At 40.3% G+C, this 24,788-nt stretch overlaps 1 protein-coding gene across 1 annotated transcript in view; it reads left to right on the top strand.

The window, feature by feature from the left end:
* Window positions 1-24,788, top strand: part of LOC130598454 (uncharacterized) — a 93,948-nt gene that overhangs the window by 38,962 nt on the left and 30,198 nt on the right. The window contains exons 27-44 of the mRNA XM_057407872.1: window positions 719-899; window positions 2,194-2,405; window positions 3,864-4,052; window positions 4,924-5,063; window positions 9,221-9,383; window positions 9,495-9,581; window positions 10,454-10,588; window positions 10,953-11,072; window positions 11,809-12,026; window positions 13,977-14,170; window positions 15,366-15,668; window positions 16,415-16,644; window positions 17,647-17,808; window positions 18,622-18,699; window positions 19,965-20,321; window positions 20,897-21,253; window positions 22,312-22,662; window positions 24,529-24,660. Of these exons, the coding sequence (XP_057263855.1) occupies window positions 719-899; window positions 2,194-2,405; window positions 3,864-4,052; window positions 4,924-5,063; window positions 9,221-9,383; window positions 9,495-9,581; window positions 10,454-10,588; window positions 10,953-11,072; window positions 11,809-12,026; window positions 13,977-14,170; window positions 15,366-15,668; window positions 16,415-16,644; window positions 17,647-17,808; window positions 18,622-18,699; window positions 19,965-20,321; window positions 20,897-21,253; window positions 22,312-22,662; window positions 24,529-24,660 (3,609 nt within the window). The remainder of the gene's footprint in view (window positions 1-718; window positions 900-2,193; window positions 2,406-3,863; window positions 4,053-4,923; window positions 5,064-9,220; window positions 9,384-9,494; window positions 9,582-10,453; window positions 10,589-10,952; window positions 11,073-11,808; window positions 12,027-13,976; window positions 14,171-15,365; window positions 15,669-16,414; window positions 16,645-17,646; window positions 17,809-18,621; window positions 18,700-19,964; window positions 20,322-20,896; window positions 21,254-22,311; window positions 22,663-24,528; window positions 24,661-24,788) is intronic.

Genomic DNA, 24,788 nt, shown 5'->3' with positions numbered 1-24,788 from the left:
ACACAATGTGGAAGGAAAGTACAGGTTATAGTAACTCTGAATATTACAGCATTTAGCTGGAAGTTTGTATGGACCTGGGTTTTGTCGCTTTTTTTTTGGGTTTTTAATAAGTTGATTTCTATTCTGGATCAGTAAAAAGTTTTCCCATGTAGTAAGGTATAATTAAAAACCTCAGAGAGTTTATGCCTTCTTTTGGAGGCACATTCTGTGAGCTACAAAAAGAAAATAATTATTTATATTGGCATGCCCTCTTATCTTTTGTTTTATTTGTAAAAAGTTCTTACAGATGTTCTTACAGACGTTCCAAAAATTTCTGTGGTATTAGAAGTTGCAGGTCTTCTCTGTTATTTTCTTAGATTAGGTAATAGTTTTCTGAATCATTATTCTCTTTCTATATGGAGTACTTGTAAGCATAGAATTTATCTGTGATTCCAGCATAGACCTAGATTTTGGTTTGTTCTTTTCCAACAAAGTAAATTATCTAAAAATTAATGGGAATTTTCCTTTTTGAATCCCAAGTAGGTGTAACAAATGCATATTAAAGAAACTCCTATCTGTAATTGCTCAGCATTCATGAAAAGCTGTAAAGTGAATGGCAAATGTGCAGAGCAGAGATGCTACTCATGACATTTCTGCTACTCTGTGTGTGTGTGTTAGCTTAGACAGCCCTGAAGATAGAATCCTGCTTTTATTTAAATGTGCTTAACTTGTTTTCCAGTTTACCATGCAAGTCCTGGAGAAACAGGTGAATTATAGAACCCAGCTCCAGCACTCGCATGCCTCTCAGGTTTATTTGCAGAGCAGCACCAACTTTGAGGTGCAGTACAATGATCACGTGCCATTTGTGGCTGGGCTGCAGTGGAAAGATGCATCCAGAAATGGCCTGAAGAAGTGGGAAGGTGAAGTACCACAAACCATTTCAAGTCTGTGATTAGAAAAGCGAGCATTGAAAGTTGCTGCTGGGATTTTGTGAGCAAGTTTTGTGTGGGTGTAACAGTCATAGAAATAATGGTTGGAAGAGACAAACCCTGGAAGCTATCAAGACCAGCCTCTTGCTCCATCATGACTGTTCCTAGTATTAGATCGCATCTCCTGTGGGTTTGCCTAGCAGAGGTTTTGGAACCTCCAACTTTCCACAGCCTAGCTGGCTAGCCTCTTTCAGCAAGAGCCTTAGCCTCTCAAAATGCAGTTTGTAGCCATTGTCCATTGCTGCCTCTTTCAAAGAGTTTGTGTTCCTCATCTTTGCCATTTACTTTTAAGTTAGCTGTAGGCAGCTACAGATTCCCCTGCTCTTTTGGCAGACTAAACAAGTCTGCTCCCTCTCTTCTTGTCACAGGTCTTGTTTAGCCCCTTTCCCATCAGAGCAGCCTTCTGCTGTAGCTTTTCTGGTTTCTCACCATCTGCCTTGATCTGGGTGCTCCCAAACCAGATCAGTGCTGCAGACATAACCTCTCCTATGCTGTGCAGAGTGGGCTGTCTGATAGCTGTACTCCTAATGTAGACCAGTCATGTCCTGTAGCTTTTGAGTGAGATACCTGACCAAGAAGGAACCATGTTTTAAAAAAATTCTTTACTGTCAAAACATGGAACCAGCATTGACTCCATTATCTGAAAAACACTGCATCACATAAAGCCAAATGACAAAAAAAAATATTTCTTATTGAATTTCATTTCACATTTCTTCACATGGCAGTTAAAAAGCTTATGCCCAAAGATACAGGAAAGCCCTAAAAAATATGCATACAGAAACATCTTACTGAACTTAATGCATCATGAAATCTTGTTCAAAATGTATGTATTGCAGGATTGAATTTCAGTGTTTGCCCATGTCAGAACAGTTTTGATTAAGGCCATTGTAATTGTGCAAATAACGGTTACAGACTTACAGTTCAGGTAAAGATTTCACATTTTGTTGCAGATCATGCAGTAGAACCTGTTCCTGGTGCCAGTTAGAGACTGGAATTCACAAATTTCCATTTATTAACAAACCTCTCTATGTGCTACACTATGAGGCATGTTATGCTAGTGAAGGACATACATTTCATTATATACCATCCAGGAAGAGAATAGGTTGAGAGGAGCATTTTATCCTTATTTCTAAACCCCAGTGTCTTACCAGCTTTGTTGCAGAGTTAGAATCCAGGAAGCCTGAAATCTCACTTTTCTGCCAGCTTTAATATGTGTTCCTTCCAGGTCTATTAAATATAGACACCCCATGGCTATATCTGCATGCAGCTCACAAACTACATCAGCCTCAGCATTCTGCTTATTTGTTGACTATGGAGCTGACAACTGGAAAATCTCTCTCCATTAAGAATCTTGTAGTGGAACTATTATATAAAGATCAAGGCAATGAAAAGGAAGGGAAAATTCACATTTACACACCAGCTACCACATACCTACAGGTAAAGAACATGATGCTTCCTATAGTATATGGCTTTTATGATAGAGCTTTGTGACAGGTACCAGCCAGAATTGTCATCATGCTAAACTAACGCTTGTTTGGCATGCTGTGTGAAGTAGCTTGTTTGAGAAACTCATGCATTATGTGCCATCTCATAAGAAAGGATCTTGAAATGTTTATGGTCATCTGTTCTCTGTGCTTGAATTATGAGCAGCTTACTCTGGGGCAGATAAATCGGCACAGCCAGGGTCTTTTTATTAGCTTTGAAAAAAACCCTGAGGAGAAGGACTTGGAGGCAGCTCTGAGAGTCTGAGCCTAGAAACTGTGACCCCAGAGCATGAGCAGCAGGACAAGGGAGGGGATTCTCCCCTCTACTGGGCTCTGGGGAGACCCCCCTGCAGTCCTGCATCCAGCTCTGGTGCAGCAACACAAGAGGCATGTGGACCTGTTGGAGTGAGACCAGAGGAGGCCACGTAGGTGCTGCAAGGGCTGGAGCACCTCTGCTCTGGAGACAGGCTGTCTTATTCAGCCTGGAGAAAAGAAGGCTCTGGGGAGACCTTAGAGCAGCTTCAAGCGCTTTAAGGGGCCAACAAGAAAGCTGGAGAGGGGCTTTGGATAAGGACATGTAGTGGCAGGACAAGGGGGGGGTGACTTTACACTGTCAGAGGGGAGATTGAAATGGTAACTTAGGCAGAAGTTCTTCCCTGTGAGGGTGGTGAGGCCCTGGCACAGAGAACCTGTGGCTTCCCCATCCCTGGTAGTGTTTCAAGGCAGGTTGGACAGGTCTTGGAGCATCTTGATCTAGTGGAAGGTGTCCCTGCCCATGGCAGGGGGTTGGACCTAGATGAGCTACAAGGTTCCTTCCAACCTAAACCAGTCTGTGATTCTAAGCTTCCTCCTAATTTATTTTAGACTGTTCTATGCAACTGAGGTTTAAAACTGATTTCGTCACACTTGCTGTGCATTAAGCAATATGATAAACCTGTCACTATGCAAAGTGTAGAGTTGTCTTGAAGAAATTTCTTACGTGCTTCTGTATAAATGACATGAGAGCTTGGAATTTTTGCCTTTCTTTTAGAATCCACTGCAATCATCTAAATCTTTCACTTAGGTTTATGTTTAAGGTGTTCCTTTATTCTGAGCTGCAGCTTTTCCTCTTGTATCACCGCTGGTTCATACACAGTGTGAAGGATTGTGAGAAACATTTTTGAATGAGAAAAAAATGCTTATCAACTGTTTTCTTTTAAACTATTTAGATTTTCCTTTCTCCTTTGCTTAGAGGGGAGAAAATAAACTTTGAGGTCTTTATGGCAGTTCAGAGTATTTTGGTAATTGAAGAGCTGCACTCTAACAGTTCTTGTAATCATCATTACCAAGAAAATGCATTAATTTCACTTCTGTGCTGTGCTGCTTTCTGTCTTAACTCAGCCAGACTAATGTGTTTGCCTTTGTTTTTCAGGCATCAACATTTAATCATCTTGGGAGGAATGTTCTGCATAGCTATAGTGAAATGGTATCTCTGTGGAATCAGCTTGTGAAGAATGAGATTCATTTGGAGAATAATGAGCGAGCCAAGTTTCTCTGCTTTAAGATAAAGAGTCCAAAACAGGAATTTAACTTCACAGCCAGCTATCAGAATTTGGCAGTGGTAAGACAGAAATACAAATGCAATTTCTTTGACTCAGCACTGTGTTTTTCAGGAGATGTTATTGCTGGTGTTGAAACTTAAACACTTCTAGTGTTGTTTCTGTTTCTCCCTGTTTTAGCAATCTGCTGTGTAAAACTAGGTTCAAAAAGAAAAGGGACAGACACTTGTGTATTTTTAAGTTCTCACCTGTTTGGGAGGCCAACTACAGACAGAAAGGGAGGAGAGGACAACAAGAGACCACATTGCTAGATAGTGATATATAGATGCGGTTACTTAACGTTGATGCAGATGCGTGTCAGGTGTGGAAAATTCTATTGTCTTGGAGGATCAAAATATCTTGCCTGCTAGTAAACATAGCACCAGCCTTGGTTTATATGCAGTTTAAGCCTTTACATCCTCTCCAATCTTAAAATCATTTTTTCTTGCTTGATGTCTGCAGCACAGGAAGGATAATCAGCAATTTGTTCTTCAAAGAGATAGTTTGATCAGTTACTTTGGTGAGTTCCTTGCAGGACATATTAAAACAAAAAGCGTTTTTCAAGTCATAAGGTTCCATGCTTTGCAAATCCAATTATTTTTTGTATGTAAATGTACTAGTACCACAGCTAGAGCTTGCGCATACTGGAGGTAGGTTGCACTTAAGTGATACATTATAGGGCATTTGTCTTTTGCTGAAGTCAGTTTTCTATGTACTCTAATTCTGTATAAATGCAGATCAGCATTTAAACTGAAGCAGAAAGGGGTTGATCTGTGAACTGATAGCCTTGCTGCAGTTGAACAACGTGGCTTGTATATTGATGTTCCTGAGTATGAATGAATTAAATCTGATGCAATTATCCTTTCTTCTTTTGGTTTTATGATATGAGTGCAGCCTAAGAAGACAAACTTCTCAGTAAAGACTGTATGGAGAGATTATAAAAGGCTGCCTGTTGTGCTACAGTTTGAAGGCCAGATAGAAGAGCTGAAGAAGGAGAAGATGCTCTATCAAAAACGTGGAACATTCTATTTCAGGTTCAGTAGTTGAATTATTTTTATCTCTGAAGATTGTTTTGGCCTAAATTTTATGCCCTTGGGAAATGTCCTGGGTTTTACAAAGTGGAAATGCCACATACACAAAGCCTGTGCTTCCTCCCATCTGTCTGTCAAGGCTTGCTTGAGCACAGGGACTTCATGGGCTAGTTGCTTGCATCCATTATAATAAATGCTTGGAGCAATGTAGAGATATCCCAGCCGCTCCAGCCAATGAGCCGGCTTCAGTTGGAGCTCGGCTCAGATGCCTCTATACAAATGCCCGTAGCATGGGGAACAGACAAGAGGAATTAAGAGATGTGTGCACGTCTATGGGGTTATGATATAATAGGCATCACAGAAACATGGTGGGATGGCTCCTATGACTGGAGTGTTGGAACGGAAGGTTACAGGCTCTTTAGAAAAGACAGGCCCAGCAGGCGGGGAAGGGGAGTTGCCCTTTATGTTAGGGATAGTCTGGAGAGTATGGAACTCTGTCTGGGGACAGGTGAGCAGTGCACAGAGTTTGTGGATCAGGGTTGAAGGGAATATAGCTATGGGAGACATTACTGTGGGGATCTGTTACAGACGGTCTGATCAAGGAGAACCTGCGGCTGAAGCACTCCATAGACAGATAGAAAAAGCCTCATGCTCGCAGGCCCTTGTTCTCATGGGTGACTTCAACCACCCTGACATCTGTTGGAAGGATGGTACGGCCGGGCGCAAGCAATCCAGGAGGTTCCTCAATTGTGTAGCCTGGCACAAGCAATCCAGGAGGTTCCTTGATTGTGTGGAAGACACCTTCCTTCTGCAAGTAATAGAGGAGCCGACAAGGAGAGGTGCCATGCTTGACCTTGTGCTCACCAACAGGGAAGGGCTGGTTGGAAATGTGACGCTCCAGGGCAACCTTGGATGCAGCGATCATGAGATGGTCGAGTTCGAGGTCCTCAGGACAGTGAGAAGAGCGTGCAGCAAGCTGACTGCCCTGGACTTCAAAAGAGCAGACATTGGCCTCTTCAGGAACCTGCTTCAGAAGGTTCCATGGGATACAGCCCTAGAGGGCAGAGGGGCCGAAGACTTGGTTGATATTCAAGGATCACCTGCTGCAAGCTCAGGAGTGTTGCATCCCAACCAGAAGGAAGTGCAGCAGGAGGGCCAGGAGACCTCCTTGGATGGATAAGGAGCTCCTGAGGAAAATTCAAATGAAAAAAGAGGCTTATAATAAGTGGAAGCAAGGACAGGTGGCATGGGAAGAGTACAGGGATGTTGTCCAAGAAGCTAGGGACCAGGTTAGGAAAGCTAAGGCCCAGTTAGAATTAAGCTTAGCTAGAGGTATTAAAGACAACAGGAAGGTATTCTACAGGTACATAGCAAATAAAAAACAGACTAGGGAGAATGTAGGCCCCCTCAGGAAGCTCTCAGGAGAACTGGCTACCCTGGATTTGGAGAAGGCTGAGGTTCTTAATGACTTCTTTGCCTCGGTCTTCACTGGCAAAGGCTCTGACCAAACCACCCAAGTCTTGGAAGGCAGATGCAGGGACTGTGAGAATGAAGACCTTGCGCCCACTGTAGGAGAGGAACTGGTTCGAGACCATCTTAAAAATCTGAACGTGCACAAGTCCATGGGTCCTGATGAGAGGACTGAGTCAGTCTCACCTCTGTGCCTGGCAAAATCTTGGAGCAGATTCTCCTGGAAGGCATGCTAAGGCACATGAAAAACAAGGTCCTTGGTGACAGCCAGCATGGCTTCACTAAGGGGAAATCCTGCCTGACCAATTTGGTGGCCTTCTATGATGGGGCTACAGAACTGATGGGCAGGAGTAGAGCAGTTGATGTCATCTACCTGGACTTGTGTAAAGCGTTCGACACTGTCCCACACGACATCCTTGTCTCTAAATTGGAGAGACATCAATTTGATGGATGGACCACTTGGTGGATAAAGAACTGGCTGGATGGCCGCACACAGAGTTGTGGTCAATGGCTGGATGTCCAGCTGGAGACCAGTAACAAGTGGCGTCCCTCAGGGATCGGTGTTGGGACCGGTCTTGTTTAACATCTTTGTTGGTGACATGGACAGTGGGATTGAGTGCGCCCTCAGCAAGTTTGCCAATGGCACCAAGCTGTGTGGTTCAGTTGATACGCTGGAGGGAAGGAATGCCATCCAGAGGGACCTTGACACACTTGTGAGGTGGGCTGATGCCCCCCTCATGAGGTTTAACCATGCCAAGTGCAAGGTCCTACACCTGGGTCGGAGCAATCCCAGGCACAGCTACAGGTTGGGCAGAGAAGAGATTCAGAGCAGCCCTGTGGAGAAGGACTTGGGGGTGTTGGTTGATGAGAAAATGAACATGAGCCGGCTTCAGTGTGCGCTTGCAGCCCAGAAAGCCAGCCGTATCCTGGGCTGCATCAAAAGAAGCGTGGCCAGCAGGTTGAAGGAGGTGATCCTGCCCCTCTACTCTGCTCTTGTGAGACCTCACCTGGAGTATTGTGTGCAGTTCTGGTGTCCTCAACATAAAAAGGACATGGAACTGCTGGAAGTCCAGAGAAGGGCCACGAGGATGATCAGGGGACTGGAGCACCTCACGTATGAAGACAGGCTGTGGAAATTGGGGCTGTTCAGCCTGGAGAAGAGAAGGCTGCGTGGAGACCTCATAGCTGGAGAGGGACTCTTCATTAGAGACTGTAGTGACAGGACAAGGGGTAACGGGTTAAAACTTAAACAGGGGAAGTTTAGATTGGATATAAGAAGGAAATTCTTTCCTGTGAGGGTGGTGAGGCACTGGAATGGGTTGCCCAGGGAGCTGGTGAATGCTCCATCCCTGTCAGTGTTCAAGACCAGGTTGGACGAGGCCTTGGGTGATACGATTTAGCGTAAGGTGTCCCTGACCACGGCAGGGGGGTTGGAACTAGATGATCTTGAGGTCCTTTCCAACCCTAACGATTCTATGATTCTATGATTATTTTTTGCCCTCTTTACTGAAAAGATAGTGAGTAAAGTTGTCAAAGGCAACAGGCCATGTATGCTGTGGCAACGTGTATGTTGGCAACTCTATTAGGCATCTAGCCTCCTTTCATGAAAGCAACAGGACTTACAGTGTATTCAAACTTTGAAATGGTGAGAAATTCCAAAATTCAGATCTGATCCTTTGTGCCATCCAGATGCCTTTTTTCCTAGTTCTTAGGAATAAGACAGTAATTCTAAAGACACAACAAATGATCTTAAACCACAACAAATGCTCTTATTTAGAATTTGGAACATTTCCATTTCCTGATGAGAATGAATGCACTGCTTCTAGATATTGACTGGTTCTGAAATTTCTCTCTTCATTACCCATTATCAAAATACAGTTTGAAGGCCTTGGTGAAAACATATGATCAGACTTGGGACATCTGGATCCTCTCTGAGGACATTTCAGCTTTCTTAAGTCATAGTAGGGTCAACAAGAGTGCATGGATTCCCTCAGGAGCCACTGTACATCTTGGAGATAGCTAAAAAATAATGTGAGATGCCTTTTCAGTAGTGGAAAAATTACCTAAATAAAGAATGAAGATCTGTACCAGATACCCTAACATGTATAAAGGCCTGCTTATAAAAGTTAATAAATTTTTTCCAAGAAACCCAACTAAGTTATATGTGCAGAATTTTTTAATAAAGTCCATTAAACATTACATGAAACTACTCCAAGAACTATTTAGTGGCTGAACATCTGTTGCATAGGATTCTTAGCATGCAGGTACTGTTTCCACAGAGAGTATAAAATGTGGTTGATGGTGAGATTTTTCAAAGCTGCCATGAGCTTTTGGGCACTATCCCTGTCTGAAATAAGTCTTGGCAATGCAGGTATATAAAGTGTATATACTGGTAATACATATCAGAATTTTAGAGCATCACCCTCTTCCATGCCCTTCCAAGCCTTTCCTGAATCCAGGATGGAAACTCTTTATCAGAAATTCTGGTAAGTGCATGTGGCTTGTATGAAGTTACAGTTATGCTCTAGTAATTTCTTAGACGTTCTAGTCCTGTGTGTTTCTCTTCTGTATATAACACCCTGATGGTATCTGCAGCTGAAATTTAGCAGTTCAGGTTGAACTCTATATGGTTTCTTTCTGTAGTTGTCTATCAAGATCTTTTATACTGCTTAATCCTCGTTCTGTTCCAGGCACCCTTTCACAGTGCCCATTTTGCAGAGCTTCCTTCTGCAGGAGACATTTAGTGTTGACAAAAAGCAAAAGCACTATTTAATGGAAACAAATATTCTGATAAATGGGCTGGAGGAAACAGTTCAAACTCTTACACTTGGTTACCAACCTGAAAACCCCTATGTGAGTTATACAACAATTTCCTTTAATCTGGCATATAAAAAAAGTCAGCAAATGAGTGATTTACTGTGTATATCTTATATTCCTTGCATTTCCTCTCAAACTTTTTTTTAGATTTGTGCTAGCTTAGTTCATCCATATAACTACAAGTTGTTGCCCAAAGAAGTTGAAATATGCATATTAACTCGAAATCATCAAAATGTAAGTAAATTTCCCATTAAATTCAGTTAGTAGGGGACATTCATTACTTATTAATTTACAGTGTATTGTCTTTTCAGACCTATCTTGCTTCTCTTTAGCTTCTCACCATGTAAATGTGTTGACGCAGGAGTCATGGACAGCGCAGAGACAATCAATGTGATCAAGCAATTGCCAAATTTATTACAAAGCCTTAACTCCTTATATACTATTTCTTACATGCACCTACAGTGATTTGGCATATTATGATTGGATACATGTCTTGAAGTCCCATAGTGACTAATATGTAATTGGTTAAGCACAGGTGTGAGAACTTGACCTCGAAAGCTTGCCAACAGTCCACAGTTCTCATTAACTCAGTGAATTCCAGCTGCTTCTTATCTTGCTTGCTTAAGCTTCCTCGGGCCTCTCATGGCCTTGCTATATCTTTCAGGATTATTCAGAGTTTATGTACCAGTTATCCATTCTCCCATGAGAACACTGTCTCCACATAAATGCTGCACCCAAAAGGTCCAAAGAGCAGTGATGCGGTTGATGCCTCCCTAATACAATGTTTTGTATGATAATATATAATTATACACTGTGTGGTAATATATTATAAGAATATTTAATGTATTAAATACTATTATGCATTAATATTATCAAGTATGGGAAAGGAATGGATTCAGGATTTTCATCCTTATATAGGTGTATCTATTCATCTTCCTTACCAAACACAGGGTTTTTTTCCCTGCTTTGCTCATTTTTTGTTCTGACAACCCACAATATAATAGCTTGCAACACTAATTTTTCATAATATGTAGGGATGACTTCTCTCATCTTTCATGATATATAAGGTTACTAGTCAATGTAATTTGCTTATTCTTAACACATAGGTGAAGCATGAGCTTGAGACTGCCTTGAAGGTCAATAAGGAAGATGTTCTCAGCTTTCTGGGGAGATACGAGGACAAATCCAGTGAGGCAGCTCTTAGGCATCTTTTATACATGGATGTGACACATTCGTTCCAGGTATTCGTGCTTTTCATTTATGGCATTTTATTGGTGGTTGGTTTACTGCATTGTCTTTAGAATAGTAATTGTTTTATGCTTTTAACTTTCCTAGTTCAATAAAGTCCTGGCCCTCACAAAGTATTTCAGCAGAACAAATCATAATTTGTACCAATCTGTCTTGTAAGAAAGACACTGAACTTTCATTTTCATACTTTTTTACTGTAGTTTGTTTTTCAGTGTCCTTGAGTAAAATTGGTGACGTTCTGTTCACACATTTGCTAATGCGCATCCTTCACTTAATACTAAAAGTTCAAAAATCAAATCACAAGAGGCAGTTGATGGGAACGCAGTGATTATGTTTGCATTTTGCTTTGTCAAATAGCTAGAGTTTCCACGAGCAATGGGCCTAAGTGGGGAGCTGTTTTCCAGGCAGACTAAACTGGAACACTTTGACTACAGTGTGAGTGTAAAAGCCATCATCAACAAGAACATGTCTTCACAGGTCAGTTCCCTGATTATTACAGTTTTGTTGCTTGAAGTTGTGGCTTTTGCAGCTCATACACTCAGACCCATGTTGAATCTTGAGTAGCATGCATTAGGAATGTTCAACTGTTTTAAGTTTGTGCTTTAAATTGCTCTGCAACTACTTTCAAGCGTGGGAGCACAAATGTATCTGTATACTACAGAGCTGGTCAACTCATACAGAGTTCAGTGAGCGTAGTGGAGAGGTGTAAATTGTTAGGGAAACAGTTAACCTTTTACAGTTAGAGATTTTTCTGGCTAGATGGCTACATCCAGCTGGAGTAGGTGGCTTGCGTTCTGGCTGAAATTCAGAAAACTCTGAAAGTCAAGTTAAAATGTACTTAAAACTCAGCGTAGTTTGTAATTTCTTGTTGAAAGTTCTAGCATGGTGTCAGGCTGATGTGCAAAATCAGCTGCCATCTGTAGCTTCTGTTATCAATTCAGAAGGTTCTTTCTCTAGGATTAACTTTGTACTGTGTGGTGCGCTGAAGTAAAGACAGGGACATCACTTACCTGTTACCTTCACAGACAAAGCAGACTCAACTTGGAAAAATTAATTTAATTTATTTCCAAATAATAATGATGTTAAATGTGAGAAACAAAGACGAGAAATAAAAGCACCTTTTCCCCTCTGCTACTCCCTGCTTTTTCCCAAGCCCAACTTGTCTGCAGTCTTATTCCTCAAACTTAATGTCCTGTTCTTTTTCTCTGTGTAGGCCCAGGCATCCCTAAAGAGTTATGGTGAGAGCAGTTTCAATAGCTCTTTTTACCTTCATTACAATGGAAGGGGCATGCTGATGCTGGAGGTTGATATGACCACGGAAAACAGGCGAAAAAGCAGAGCTGTTGAACTGAGGGCTTTCCTTCATCAGGCAATCCTAACAAATCCAGAATCAATACAATTCCAGCTCATAGGCAAAGTATTTCCTTCAAGGTAGAGATATCAGAATCTTATTCAATAGAGGAGCTAGTGTTTTTTGTAATATGTATTTGGAAGTAGCTACTTTCATATAGCTTCAACAGAAGCCACTGGGGAAATGCTATTTCATGTGTTACTCGTGTTACTGAAATACTTTTGCTCTTTGTTTCATAAGTTGGTATAATAAGTTGTGTTCATGTTTTCTAGTTGCTTTCCTAGGACTTTGTATGGAGATAACTTGAACAGTTGGTACTGTAATACTCATTTTAGATCAACAGTTATTTCTCCCTTCACCCCACCCCCAGAGGTTTGTCCTCTCAGAAGTAAGGAACTAATATTTACAAGCTATGCCAGTGTTTAGTACAAAGTTTCACTAAGTATTGTGGAAAGCTCTGAGATGGCAGGGGTGGGAAATAGAAATTTGGCCCTCCCAAGTTTCAGCTGTCTTTCAGCTATTTTTCAAATTTCATGAATATGAAAGTGTGCAATGAAGGAGCTGATGTTTTTGTGGAGGTCTCAGTGTTTAGCAGTTTAGGAGTTGGATGGGATAAAGAGAATGAGGAGACAAAGAAATAAGAAGTTATAACAATTCTGTAGAAGCTCATTAGAATCATAGAATAGTTTGGGTTGAAAGGGAACTTCAAAGGTCATCTAGTTCAACCACATCCAGCCTGGCCTTGAATGTCTCCAGGAATGGCACATCCACCACTCTCTGTGCAACCTGTGCCAGTGTGTTACCATCCTCATTGCAAAGATTTTTTTCCTCTCATCCAGCCTAAATCTTCCCTCTTTTAGTTTAAAACCATCACCCCTCATCCTGTTGCAGTTAGATTTAATAAAATATTAAAATTAGATTAGCAAAATGAAAAATAAAAGATCCAAGAAAGATATTTCATGTATTTCTGCAGCTTACTTGCAGTTCTGAGCTTCCAATAGTAAATTAATTTATTTAAATACCAGAGTAAGCTGTAACAGAGCAATTTATTACAGCTTACTTCAGAAAGTAAAAATTTCTGGAATGATTTACTTAGATTTATTTTACAGGGAGAAAAGAGAGAAGAATAAAAGTTCGACTATTTCTGGGGAATTGCTATAAACATGCCGTCTATACAAACTTCAGTCACTGACTGATGAAATGAATCTTACTTCCCTGAATTTTGTAGTTCAGTTCTTCCTGTCAAGTGGATTCTCACTGAGGTTTTACTTGTCATCAGTCTTTCAAGAGTGTTCAAGTTTCTAGGAGGGATGTCTAACAGTATGAAAGTATGATTCCCTCACTTGTAGGTATTTGTGTGGTATACTTGAGCCTAGAAAGTCAGACATTTCAGTGTAGTTTGTTGAAGGTAATGTAAAAATTGTGTCTCAGTCTTATTCTTGAAACACTGAAAGCTGAGTTTCTTGTTGCTCCATCAAGTTTCCCTAAAAACCTGTACTGTGTTTCTCCAGCATTGTTCAACTCATGGCCAAGATACAAAGAAATAATTGTTGGTTCATTTACCATACTCAAGGGGGTGGTGGCTTTTAAAATTATTGTTTGAGCTGAATTCTCAGTCCTGCTTTTAAATCAGCAGTGAAGAGAGTTTTGATATTGTGACAGAGAAGAGTTCATTTCCAACTCTTAACTCTGTCCAACTCTTATTTTTTTCTTTTATTAGGGATGAGAAAAGCATCCAAGAAATTTGAAGAAAAATCAGTCTGCCAACAAGTGGGGCTTTACTGAGTAGTTTTATAAACACCTGATGAATAACATATATTCGTTGCAAGGCATGTGATTCACTGATTCCCAACACCAGAACAAGTGCCCAGAAAGTCTGTGGAGTCTCCATACTTGGAGATACTCAAAACTTGGCCACACACACTCCTGACCCTGCTTTCATTGATCCTGCTTTGAGTGAGATAGGGGTTGTCTTCACAATAATGAATTAATCATAATAATAATATTTTAATATTTTTATCTCTTTTTAGACTTTTGATATCTTCTGAGATGAAGCTTAATGAAAATAAGCTTCACATGGATTTCATGGGAGCCAGGGAGCAGAAAGTTGGTCTTGTTTTGTCCCTATATGGAAAAGTCCAACACACATTTGCTGGATTAAAGGCTGTACCTCATCATCTTTCTCTGAATGGATTACTGAATTGCAAAACCAACATTCGTGATGGTACTTTTTTACTTTATCTTTTGCTATTAAGTCTGCAGCTGTCTGAGGAAGCTTCTTGACTTCAATATATTTCCTTACTGAACTGCATACTGCATTCAGCTCTGGGGCCCCCAACGTAAGAAGAAGGTGGACCTGTTGGGGTGAGTCCAGAGTAGGCTACAGAGGTGCTGCAAGGGCTGGAGCACCTCTGCTCTGGAGACAGGCTGAGAGAACTGGGCTTGTTCAGCCTGGAGAAGAGAAGGCTCCAGGAAGACCTTAGAGCAGCTGCTAGTGCCTAATGGGGTTAAGAAAGCTGGAGAAGGGCTTTGGATAGGGACCTGTAGGGACAAGACAAGGGGGAATGGCTTTAAACCGACAGAAGGGAGATTTTTATTGGATATAAGGCAGAAGTTCTTCCCTGTTAGGGTGCTGAGGCACTGGCACAGGTTGCCCAAAGAAGCTGTGGCTGCCCCATCCCTGGCAGTGTTCAAGGTCAGGCTGGACAGGGCTTGGAGCAACCTGGTCTAGTGGAATATGTCCCTGCCTGTGGTAGCAGTTGGAACTGGATGAGCTTTAAGGTCCCTTCCAACCCAAACCATTCTATATATGTAATACAGAAGAGAATAATTAGCATGAAAAATGAACTCTTAGTCCATGTGTTGATACTACTTTTCAGTGAACTAACATCATAGATTCATAATTTTTATTTTTCACTGATTGAAGGAAGTGGTGGGTGGCATCTTTCCTGTCCAGCTCTTCTAAAGTTGAGGGTGGGGGGTAGAGGAAGCTTCAGGCCCTTCGTCTTCTGAATGGCTCCATAGGTGGAGTAGGTCACTGCAGAGCTCTAGAGGGATTGTTTAACCTGGAGTTATGCAAGTATTAGGTCATAGTTGCACTGTAAATTGTCCTTCAGAAGGCAGTGCGGTGCAGTCCATCGCCTAAAGGCACAAGCAGCTTGGTGAAGAAAAAGAAACAGCTGCCAGAATTAATATTACGTAATTTGTTTAAAGCACAGATGCTTATAGTAGTAGAGAAATTCTCAACAATAAACTGATTTGCTCTCTAGAGTAGGCTAAATGATCTATTATAATAAATGGAATTTCTTTTATTTCCTCCTGCTATTAAATTAATGGCTATTTTATGAGTTGCTTATAAAAATCTGGTTATTTCTGCCCTGAAGAGCTCTCCCCACAGTAACCATTTCTGCCTGTTACAGGTAACATCAATGTGATGGTCAACAAAACACTGTATGGGCTCCATCTCAGGAACAGAAATGTGTTTGGGAATACCACCGTACACAGTATCACTTTTGCTATGTTTCAGAACGGCAGTCAGGCAATCCCTGTGGAGGCAAAACTGAAAGGACGCCTGGAGCTGAGCAAAGAGATGAAAAGGGTGCTAGCTAGCTTCCAGGTGGATGAGAAAGCCCTTTTTGTAGATTTTTCCAATATCATGAGTCATGGGCACAGCAGCCTCAGTGGGACTTTCACACATAATATCAGCTTTTTTAAAAATGCAGGTAAGAAGATAACTGACTTGATGGTGTGGTGTAACAAGATGAATTCATCTGTGTGGAGACCAGTGGAAATAGGTTGCATTTGCTCACATAAGAGAAAAATGTAATCCAGTTTTAGCAATATTCTTTTTAATATTGTTGAGAAAATGCAACAAAATGGTACAAAGCTATTTACAAACTCTGAACTATTTCAGAGCAAATTATTTCTCTCTTCTACATCTTTATTCCTGCATGCTTATCGGTTCCTCTGAGAATATTTTATGGCTGTTTTAATTTGAGCCAGAATTGAAACATTGAGGACTAAAATATGCGGTGTTGTTTCCTAAGCAAAACTGAGGGTTTTCATAACATGAAGTTATCAAGAATTTTGAATGGGTAAATTGCCTTTGTCCTTTTGGACTGAAGAAATCTGTTTTGAAACTTTCTCACAGCTGAATACTGGAATTGGGCACAGTACCCATTGGTAGATATCCATTATTGAGAAAAGAAAAATCCTTGACTTCTGAAGTCCATGCCACATTTTAATTTAACAGTCACTTTTTAATATGATTTTCATATGGTAGGTAATGTACTCTCTTACTATAAATAGCAGTAAGTGCAGCTAACTGGATGATTGCAGTTTAAAAAAAGTCTGTCTTATGAAAAACAACAGATGGCTTTGATTAATCTTTTATTAACGCATCTGCTCTGTATTTTACAGGGACAACCCAGAAGTATTGTTTTGATTTTGCTTCCTTCCCTGTCAATAGGATTGCCCTTGGATGTCATTGTTACTGCCATGTGTGATCATGACACAAGAAATCAAACCATTACGGTAGTCCTGCAGAGTGGCAGTGAAAGGATTACCACTATGTTTGGAAGTCACAGACTGTCCACAGAGCATCCTAAATCTGAGATATCTGTGAGTTTGAAGCACAACATCTCAAAGATAAAGGAACATGGGATCCCTTTTATTGTGGAAGCTGCTGGCTATTATGAGGTGAGTTCTGTCTGTGATTATTTAATTCCTGGCAGAACCATTTCTAATAATGTAACTTATTCCTTTGCACTTTACTCCAAAAGCATCTGCTTTTTTGAGCTGTTCCAAAGAAAGATGTTTCCTTGCTTCTTGTCGTACTGTGTACCTGTCATCTGAAGTCTTAGAGCTGAATCTAGACTAAATGAGATTCTACATTCAGTTCTCATTTAAGTGAAGTGCTTTGCTGCACAGGATCAGGAGTCTTTTCCAATTTTCTTTTCCCCCTATAAATGGGAAGTGGACTGGCAGACCTAATATATGTAACGATGTCAGCGATTTTAGGTACTGCATTGTGTCTAGTACTGGATTATCTAGTTCTGATGGCATCCTTTGAACGTCTGCTTAAGAGCAGAAGACTGTATAGCCTGGCTTTCCATTTGGAAATCTCTACTCAAAGAAGCATCACAGATCATGTTTCCTGGTACAGTGTTGCTTGGCCACTCTTCTGTCAGCATTTCTGCTATAGATCTGTGAATAGCATATAGCTATTTTGTATCTCAAAATACCCTTCCATAAAAGAAGGGTTCAAACATTTGACTTGTTCTACCACATGCTGGAAGGCTGAAGTCACTAACGTACTAACATTTGTGATGGGTTCAGCTACTCTGGTACAGGGAAACGCAGGTGTGCGGAGGAAGAGCTCTGAACAGTTCACTTTGCCCTGCTTACTAGTAATTTCACTGTTTAATCATTTATGCCTTAGGACTCAAATCCTCCAGGGTACTAAATGCTCTCAATATGTTTTGGAGCCAGAAGAAATTATTGGTGCACAGCACAGTCTAGCGTAACAGGAAAATCTCTATCTGAAGTGAAGCCACTTTGACTTTGCACTTTTATTTTATTAATACTGCTGCCCTGACACAGGCTGTGATGTGTAATCATGGTGAAACATACTCTGCCTTTGCCAGTTATTGTTGGGATGTTGTTTGTTTCTTTCTATTGTTTTGCTTCTCTTGTGCACAGAATTCCACCAGAAAGACTGCTGCAGGGATAACAGCCACAGTGGAGACGAAACAGCTCAAAGTTGAAATAGAGAAGACAGCCACAGGCAGTGCTATGGAAATTTCTCTTTTACTTCACCATGATGTGGAAGGACTGATTTACATTGTTCCACGTGTACTAGAGGTTAGCAGAAATCCTGCTATATAGTGTATTTGATGGAGTTTTCTGCTGTGCCTTCTCAGTTCTTCACATTTACTGCTTGAGAGCAAGCTTGCAGGTCAGAGGGAGAGAGATTTTTGTCAAACAAGGCCAGTGCAGAAAGCCTAAAAGTTGTTTCTTAGCAATGAAGAGCAGGTTTTCAAGATTTGGTGGGTGACAAAATATTCACGTCATGAAGCTGGGTGGGTGTTGCCCAGACACAGTAACATGCAGTCTCAGCTTGGCAATATTGCTAAAACAGGGTTTGCAGGTGAATGATGTGGCTGTTTGTAGGTGGGTATGGAGAGCAGAGTGAATACTAATGGCAACAGTTTTCATGCAGCCAGCAATTATCCACAAGGACTTCCCTTTCTGCGACAGAGGACACAGCTGATGGCATATGAAACACAGAATGTCTGCTTGTGATGGGGGTATTTTCTGTTCCAAAACTTAAGAAATGCAACTATCTTTGTCAAAATCAAAAGCCAGAGTTTCAAAAATAGTCCTGTTTAGCAAGTAACTGTTTCCTACTGTTTGAAGATATTTTTTTGCCCTTATGTATGCTGATAATATTTTGGCATGATAATGCAAGATTAGAGACAGATTAGCCTCAGATTAGCCTCAGACCCACTAAACCATTTATCTTTTCAAAACTGATTTCTAAAAGTTAATCTTAAAGCTGTTTTAGTATCTTCATGCTTTTTATCTTGAAAGAAGTCTATTAGCTTGCTAATTTCTATTTTAGTTCCCTGTGCTTTTCTTCATGTTCTGAATGTGCTTTGTTGATAATGCCAACAGGTTGCTTGCAGTGGAGAATCTGCTAATGAGCAACTTTCTGGCCTTTGCAATGGAGCAATTACACTTCATCATTTTGAGGTACTGGCTTCATTTATAAACTCTGCTGTCAACAACATACTGTCTTAACTACCACTAATGGAATCTAAGTACTGGAAGGTGTCAGAAATGTAGAAGTGGACTTGAGCTAGCTGAAAGTTTTGCACGCACTGTCAGATATTTTCACTTCCTTAATATTCGCAAACAGATCAGAATACTTCTGGATCAGTGAGGTAGTCTACACTCAGTTTCATGCAGTGGATTGTTTATTCCGAATCAGAATTGTCAGCAAGCTTGGCTTCAAGTGCTACAGATTTACGTCTTTAGTGCACAGCTGTGAGGAGTACAAAGTGGAGAAAAGGGGTATTTATGGGCTCAACAAGTGCAATTTTAAAGGGGATATTCCTGTGTCCTACAGCAAAGAATTGAGTTGTGCTGCTTCAGAGCTCATTGCAAGAGTTCGCACCTAGGAGAAAACTAGTATCAGGAGATAAGAGGTATGCACCAGGCAAAAGGCAAGAATCACATTAACGCTTCTAGCTGAAGTCTCCAGACTCTTTCTTCTGCCAGGTAGAACTGAACTCAGTGTAAATGATCGTCGTGTTATTGGGCAGCCAACCTGATATAAACTGGACAAGGGAGCATAGAAAGCACAAGCTGAGAATGTCGGTTTCCTTCTACTTACTCTATTTTCTGCTCTTTCTATCTGACCGGTTGTTTGTGAAAGTCCTATGGCTCTTGAACTGTTCAAGAAAGATACACCTTATATTCTGACATATTCTTAAGAATGTTAAAAGATCTTCTGTGAGTGACAGTACAAAAGGTTGCATTTGTCTCTAAAAAGGTCACAGGGACTATGATTCCTATGTATGTTCTAATGACAAAAAAGACAAATGCATTTCAGTTTTTCCCTAATGTAACATGGGTACAGTATGCATGACACGTGTCAGTCCTGCTGAGGTGTGAGGGGAATAGAACATATTCCCACAGTGCTAGAGCCCTATTTACTCGTAGTAAAAAAAAAGTGATAATAGTAAAAGCAATAGCAGTTGGTTTTTCTGGTATTAGTAATTGTTTTAATGGAGTTGCAGAGTTAGGGTTTCTTCTCTGTTAATTTTATTATGAAACTCAAAAGATTTTAGGGCATCTCTCCATTTGTTTAGACATTTATAAATACGTGGTATTAAACCAAAATGGTGTCAGGGTAGTAGGCAAATAGTTCTCTTTTAGTAATATGAGCATTTAAAAACAGTATATGGCCTGACAGGAAAACAAACTTGACAACAGTTTTTCCTGTAATTTTCCAGACTCCAGCAAGAGTTTCACTGAATGGGTCAGTGTTTACCAGCAACTTTACTGTCATCTTCTTTGGACATGTTTCTTTTCACAACATGTTTGCCTGCCTGCAACTCCATGCCGCCACTAACATCCAGCCTCATTTAAGTATTGACTTCCAGCATTCTTTGCCTTTGCTCCAGTCTCTGGGACTTGCTGGAGAAAACCAAGTGAAGGTGTCAGCTATGAGAAGTGACAAGTATAAGGGCATGTTTGATGTTGTCCTTGGGCCTTGCAGTTTGAAAGCTGATGGAGAAGTGAGCCTAGCAAGCAATGAAACAGATACAGAATGGGTGCTTACTTTTAGAAACAAGTGTGTCAGTCTAGAGGTAAGCCTGGATTGTTTTCTGCATGACATTCTAGTCTGTGTGTTTCATATCATAATGAGTTACAGAGAACTATCTCCTGACACAGTTATTTATGGAGAGGACAGGTTTGGTCATTTAGGTTGTTTTGGTAGAGCAGTGAGCCAGAGCACTTCCAGAGGGAGTGTATTTGAAGATGAAAATTTGGAAATATAAAATGGTTACTGCTGTTACCATAAAATAGTTGCTTAATAATAGCTTTTTAATTAAAATAAATTATTGTCCTAGAATATAATGAAAAGCATGTCCTTTCAGTTTGAAATTTTGAAAGCTTTCTTTATGGTTATGAACTTTTTCTTCTACAGTACTTGTGAAAGGATTGTTGTAGGATTATTTTTTTCCCATGCCATTTATTTTTGTTTTCTTTTGTTTCACTGAGAAATTTCTGATTTCTCTTTAAAACAAGCAGTCTTGTATGCTTCTTTCCAAAAGCTTATTGGTTTGGAAAGAAGAAATACTTAATCATTAATTAGAAACAAATTAAGAAGACAGTTGCTTTACTTTGCATGCTTTAAATAGTATTATCTTTTCTGTTGCAGAGAATGGGATTGCCTCATGCTGTAGCCTTTGGGGGCTCATTTCATCAGAACATCTGTGATGTGGGTTTGTTAATGAACCTCCAGTGTGATGGCAGAACAGTTAATGTGCAGATAGACACTTCCTGCAAACAGGAATATACGCTGCAAGGGGTGCTCAGGCATTCAGTTCACTGGCTGAGTCAGCTTGGGCTGCCTTCTGAAAACTCTGTCTTGTTATCTGCAGCCACAGACTCCACCACAGAGGGCATTTTGTTGCTGCAGGCTGGCAAGTGCAAACTTAAGGCTAGAGGAGATCTCTCTATTCAGAATAAAACTGAATGGACACTGGAAACGGAAACAGAATGTCAGCTTCTGCAGGTAGATCTTGGAGGGTATTAAAGAGAGATGTGGGCTCAAATGCAGGTCATAGAGGATTTTAGCTAAAACTACAGTGTTTGAGTGCTTGAAAGCCACTCTTGAGACACACCTGTCTTACAGCATTAGGCAAAAAAAATGTTGAATATGTCCTTTTCATAGGTGTTCTCTGTAGACTGAGGCAAATTCGGTCTTTGCTGCTTGTTACCTTTGCAGACCAAGACTGCCATCTAAGGTTGAACAGAAGTTTTAGTTCGAACTATTCATCAAAAAATACATTCTCTGGTCTGTCTTTTTTATCAAAGTTGTGAAATTTCCTTGTTTTTTTTTCCCCATTTAACCTCACTGAAGACATTAGAAAGAATAAGTATTGCAAATTTAGGGGTTACTTCCAGATGTTCAGAAGCATTTATATTCTGCTTTTAACTCGTCAGTTTTAATTTCTTCAACTACAAAGTAGCAATATAAACCCCAAAGTTACAGGAAAGTGCGTGTCAACCATAGTGAAAAGGGAATGAAAACCACTTCAAATATTAAAAATAGTAGAATTTTCCAGTTGTTTACAAATACTGTGAAAGAATAGAAGGAAACATTTCATTGGGATGTTGCACAAGACAAGCTTGAAGTTTTAGTATTAAAAAAAAAATAATCCTTGTAACACCAGATGCAAGAATGTCTGTTAGGCCTGTTAGTTTTTGTGGGTTAGTTGTTTAAAATCAGATTGGTCTGGTCTGAATGAAACAGAGGATGTTCAGTAAACTTTGCCATTCTAAAGAAACAGGCATTTTGTATTTTTGTAAATGTAAAACTTCATATAGATTCAGAAGCTGTAAATTCTTCAGGGCAATCCTAAAATCTTCCCTCAGACCTTGTTCAGGCAAAATTGCCATCTTAGTGTTGGAGGAAAATGGCAGTGCAGAGATTGTAGGTTTTGTCTGTGATCTTGTAACCTAAAATGTCCTTTTCCCTGTGCTAAAGGGAGGAATAAAAAGTCTCAATGCTGACTTGTCTTAAAGTGTATGTCTAATCCAAACGATATGTATATTTTTAAATCCTTATAGGATCTCTGTATTCCAACTCAGTCATGGCTCACAGGATCTATTCAGAAAGACAAGTGCCAAGCAGAACTTTTCTGTGTCCTTGAAACAGAAGGCAAGACTGCCCATCTTGAAGTGAGAGCAGAGCGCAAGCCAAAGGTTACACTGGAAATTCAGTTCAGGCATGACCTCCCTCAACTGAGGGAAATCCCAAGGGAAAATAAGCTGTCTATCACTGCACGAAAACAGTTAAAATATCATATGGGAATAGGAATTAAATCAGGTGACTGTGAGCTTCAAATGAATGGAGACTTTGACCCTGAAAAGAAGCTTCAGTGGAAAATGGGTATAGAAAACAAATGCCAAACAATTCAGGTATTGGAAGGAATTTCTTCACTTTACTCTTGAATTTATACATGTAAACCAGGATCTTTGCTCCTAGACTAGTGTCAAAAGAAAATAAAAACTCTCATGATTTCAGTGGTAGCAGAGAAACAAGAAAAACATTCTTCAGGTTTTTGAAGAAACTGAAATTTTCTTCTTTCAGTTTTCTTTTCTTCACATTACCTTTGGAGCAAGTCTAAAAAGTCTGAAAAGTGTAGTTTTCTATGGCATAAGGCAAATTTCTGTGAATCTGCCTACAGTTAGTGGACTTGCTTGTACTAACTCTGATGTATTTTTTTTAAAAGCATGGTTGAGAAATCTGCAGGGAATTTCTAATCTTTAGAAATAAAAAGCATTCGAAGTTGTCTTTGGCTTTGTCAGTGATTACAGTTTGACAACCAAACTCTGAAATAGTTTAAAATATGTAAGTAAATGGGGAATTTCAGGACAGAATATTTTCACTCAGCTTTACAGAAAACTGAAATTGCTAACAAACTGATACACAATGTATGACGAGCACTGTGGAGGACACAGTGAAAATGCCAGCATTAAACAGATTTCCTGTAAGACCTCAGCTGAGAAATATTCTGGGGAGTTTAGTTGAAAAACAGTGACATTTTGAACAAGCTCTTTTGGATTGCCCTGATGAGCCATTTCTCTGTGGTAATTCTTGCAGATGCTGACCATATAATTGCCCTTGAGCTGAACCTTACCAATGACAGTGTCGTAACTGAGCACCACCAAATCACTACTTCTGTTTCATTAATGAGTTCTAACTTTGGGTTTGTTGGGAACGTTACTATAGATGCTGAGTGAACAGCAGCTAGCAGGATAAGAAAAAGAGTAGTGTCTTTGTTGGAAAGATTCAGCCAGTAGAAAAATACAGCAAAAACTGGAGTTCTGTGGAAGGGTATCACTCTATATCATACATATATCATTTCTATACAAAACAAAGGAATTGAAGCCCTGTCTCTGGGACAACTGACCTGGGAGGTCCCCGTCTCTGAAGGGGTCCCTTGCTGATCCCTTCAGTGCTTCCCAAGTAACGAAAGTGTGCTGTGACCTCTTTCAGCCGTGTAGCATGACACACTGAGCTCCTTTTGCCTTATGATGGAGTGAAAAATGGCACTTTTTCCCCTCAAATCTTGCCAGTAGTTTGTTTTCCCAGGCCAGACTGTTGTAGGTGACTGGAAGGGGAGAAATTCTATAGCACGATTTCCTGAGGTAACAGTTCTGAATTTAGCTGCAGACTTTTCCTACTGAAAATTTGTGTTGCTGTTGGAAATCCTGGTATCATGGCACTTGGCCTCTCACAGATCTCACCAGTCAGTGCTATATGGGCAGGAATGTAAAGGACAGAATTGTACAGAAAGTTTGAGAGCTGTTACACAGAAAGATCTGTGGATTCAATGTGCAAATCAGGGTAACTCTGAATATACAAAGACAAGATTCACCTCCCCTCTTACAAAAAAGGAGCTGCCATAATAAACCTATGCATACAGTCTGGTTTCACTGGATTTGTGGATGTCTTGGGCCACTGGAGCAGTGCCAAGCATGGAAAATCAATTGACTTTTCACTTGGGCAGGAAGAGGTTGGCATATTGTCCTGTATCTGCTTATGCTGGCTCACTCATCAGAAATGTCAGACCTATTCAAAATAAAAAAGACAAAATGTGTAAAATGTAATAAAAAGCTGTCGAGATTTCTGAAACATCATATGGATATGCTGCCTCACACACTTGATTTACAGCTAGGTGCTATTAGAGCTACTTGTTAGAACTAAAAAGTTTCAGGTGTATAGTGTATTGTGGATAAGTGTAAAAGTGGTGAATTTTTGATTTTATTTTGCTTGTACAGGATCTTGGAGCACCAGTAACAATTGATTGTTCAGGCTATGTTTTGATGGATAAAGTGCACCTAGATTCACAGACTTGGATCACTGTCGATGAAAGTAAATTACAAGGACTCGTTATACTTAAAGTCACTGATGTAAGTGTCCTGCAGGCTGTTGGACTGCATGTACACAGTACTGAGTAACATACTCTATAAACTATTTTATTTGGAACAAAGAATCAAGCTTTAGTAATAAATGTGAGAATAAAAATAAAATCTTTGAA

The sequence above is a fragment of the Pezoporus wallicus genome, unplaced genomic scaffold (assembly GCF_028554395.1).
Source record: "Pezoporus wallicus isolate ANWC-B61680 ecotype Strahan unplaced genomic scaffold, APGP_CSIRO_Pwel_v1 contig_4012, whole genome shotgun sequence".
NCBI lineage: Eukaryota > Metazoa > Chordata > Aves > Psittaciformes > Psittacidae > Pezoporus > Pezoporus wallicus.
The sequence above is the reverse complement of the archived record's forward strand: the minus strand, read 5'-3'. Positions and strand labels throughout refer to the sequence as shown.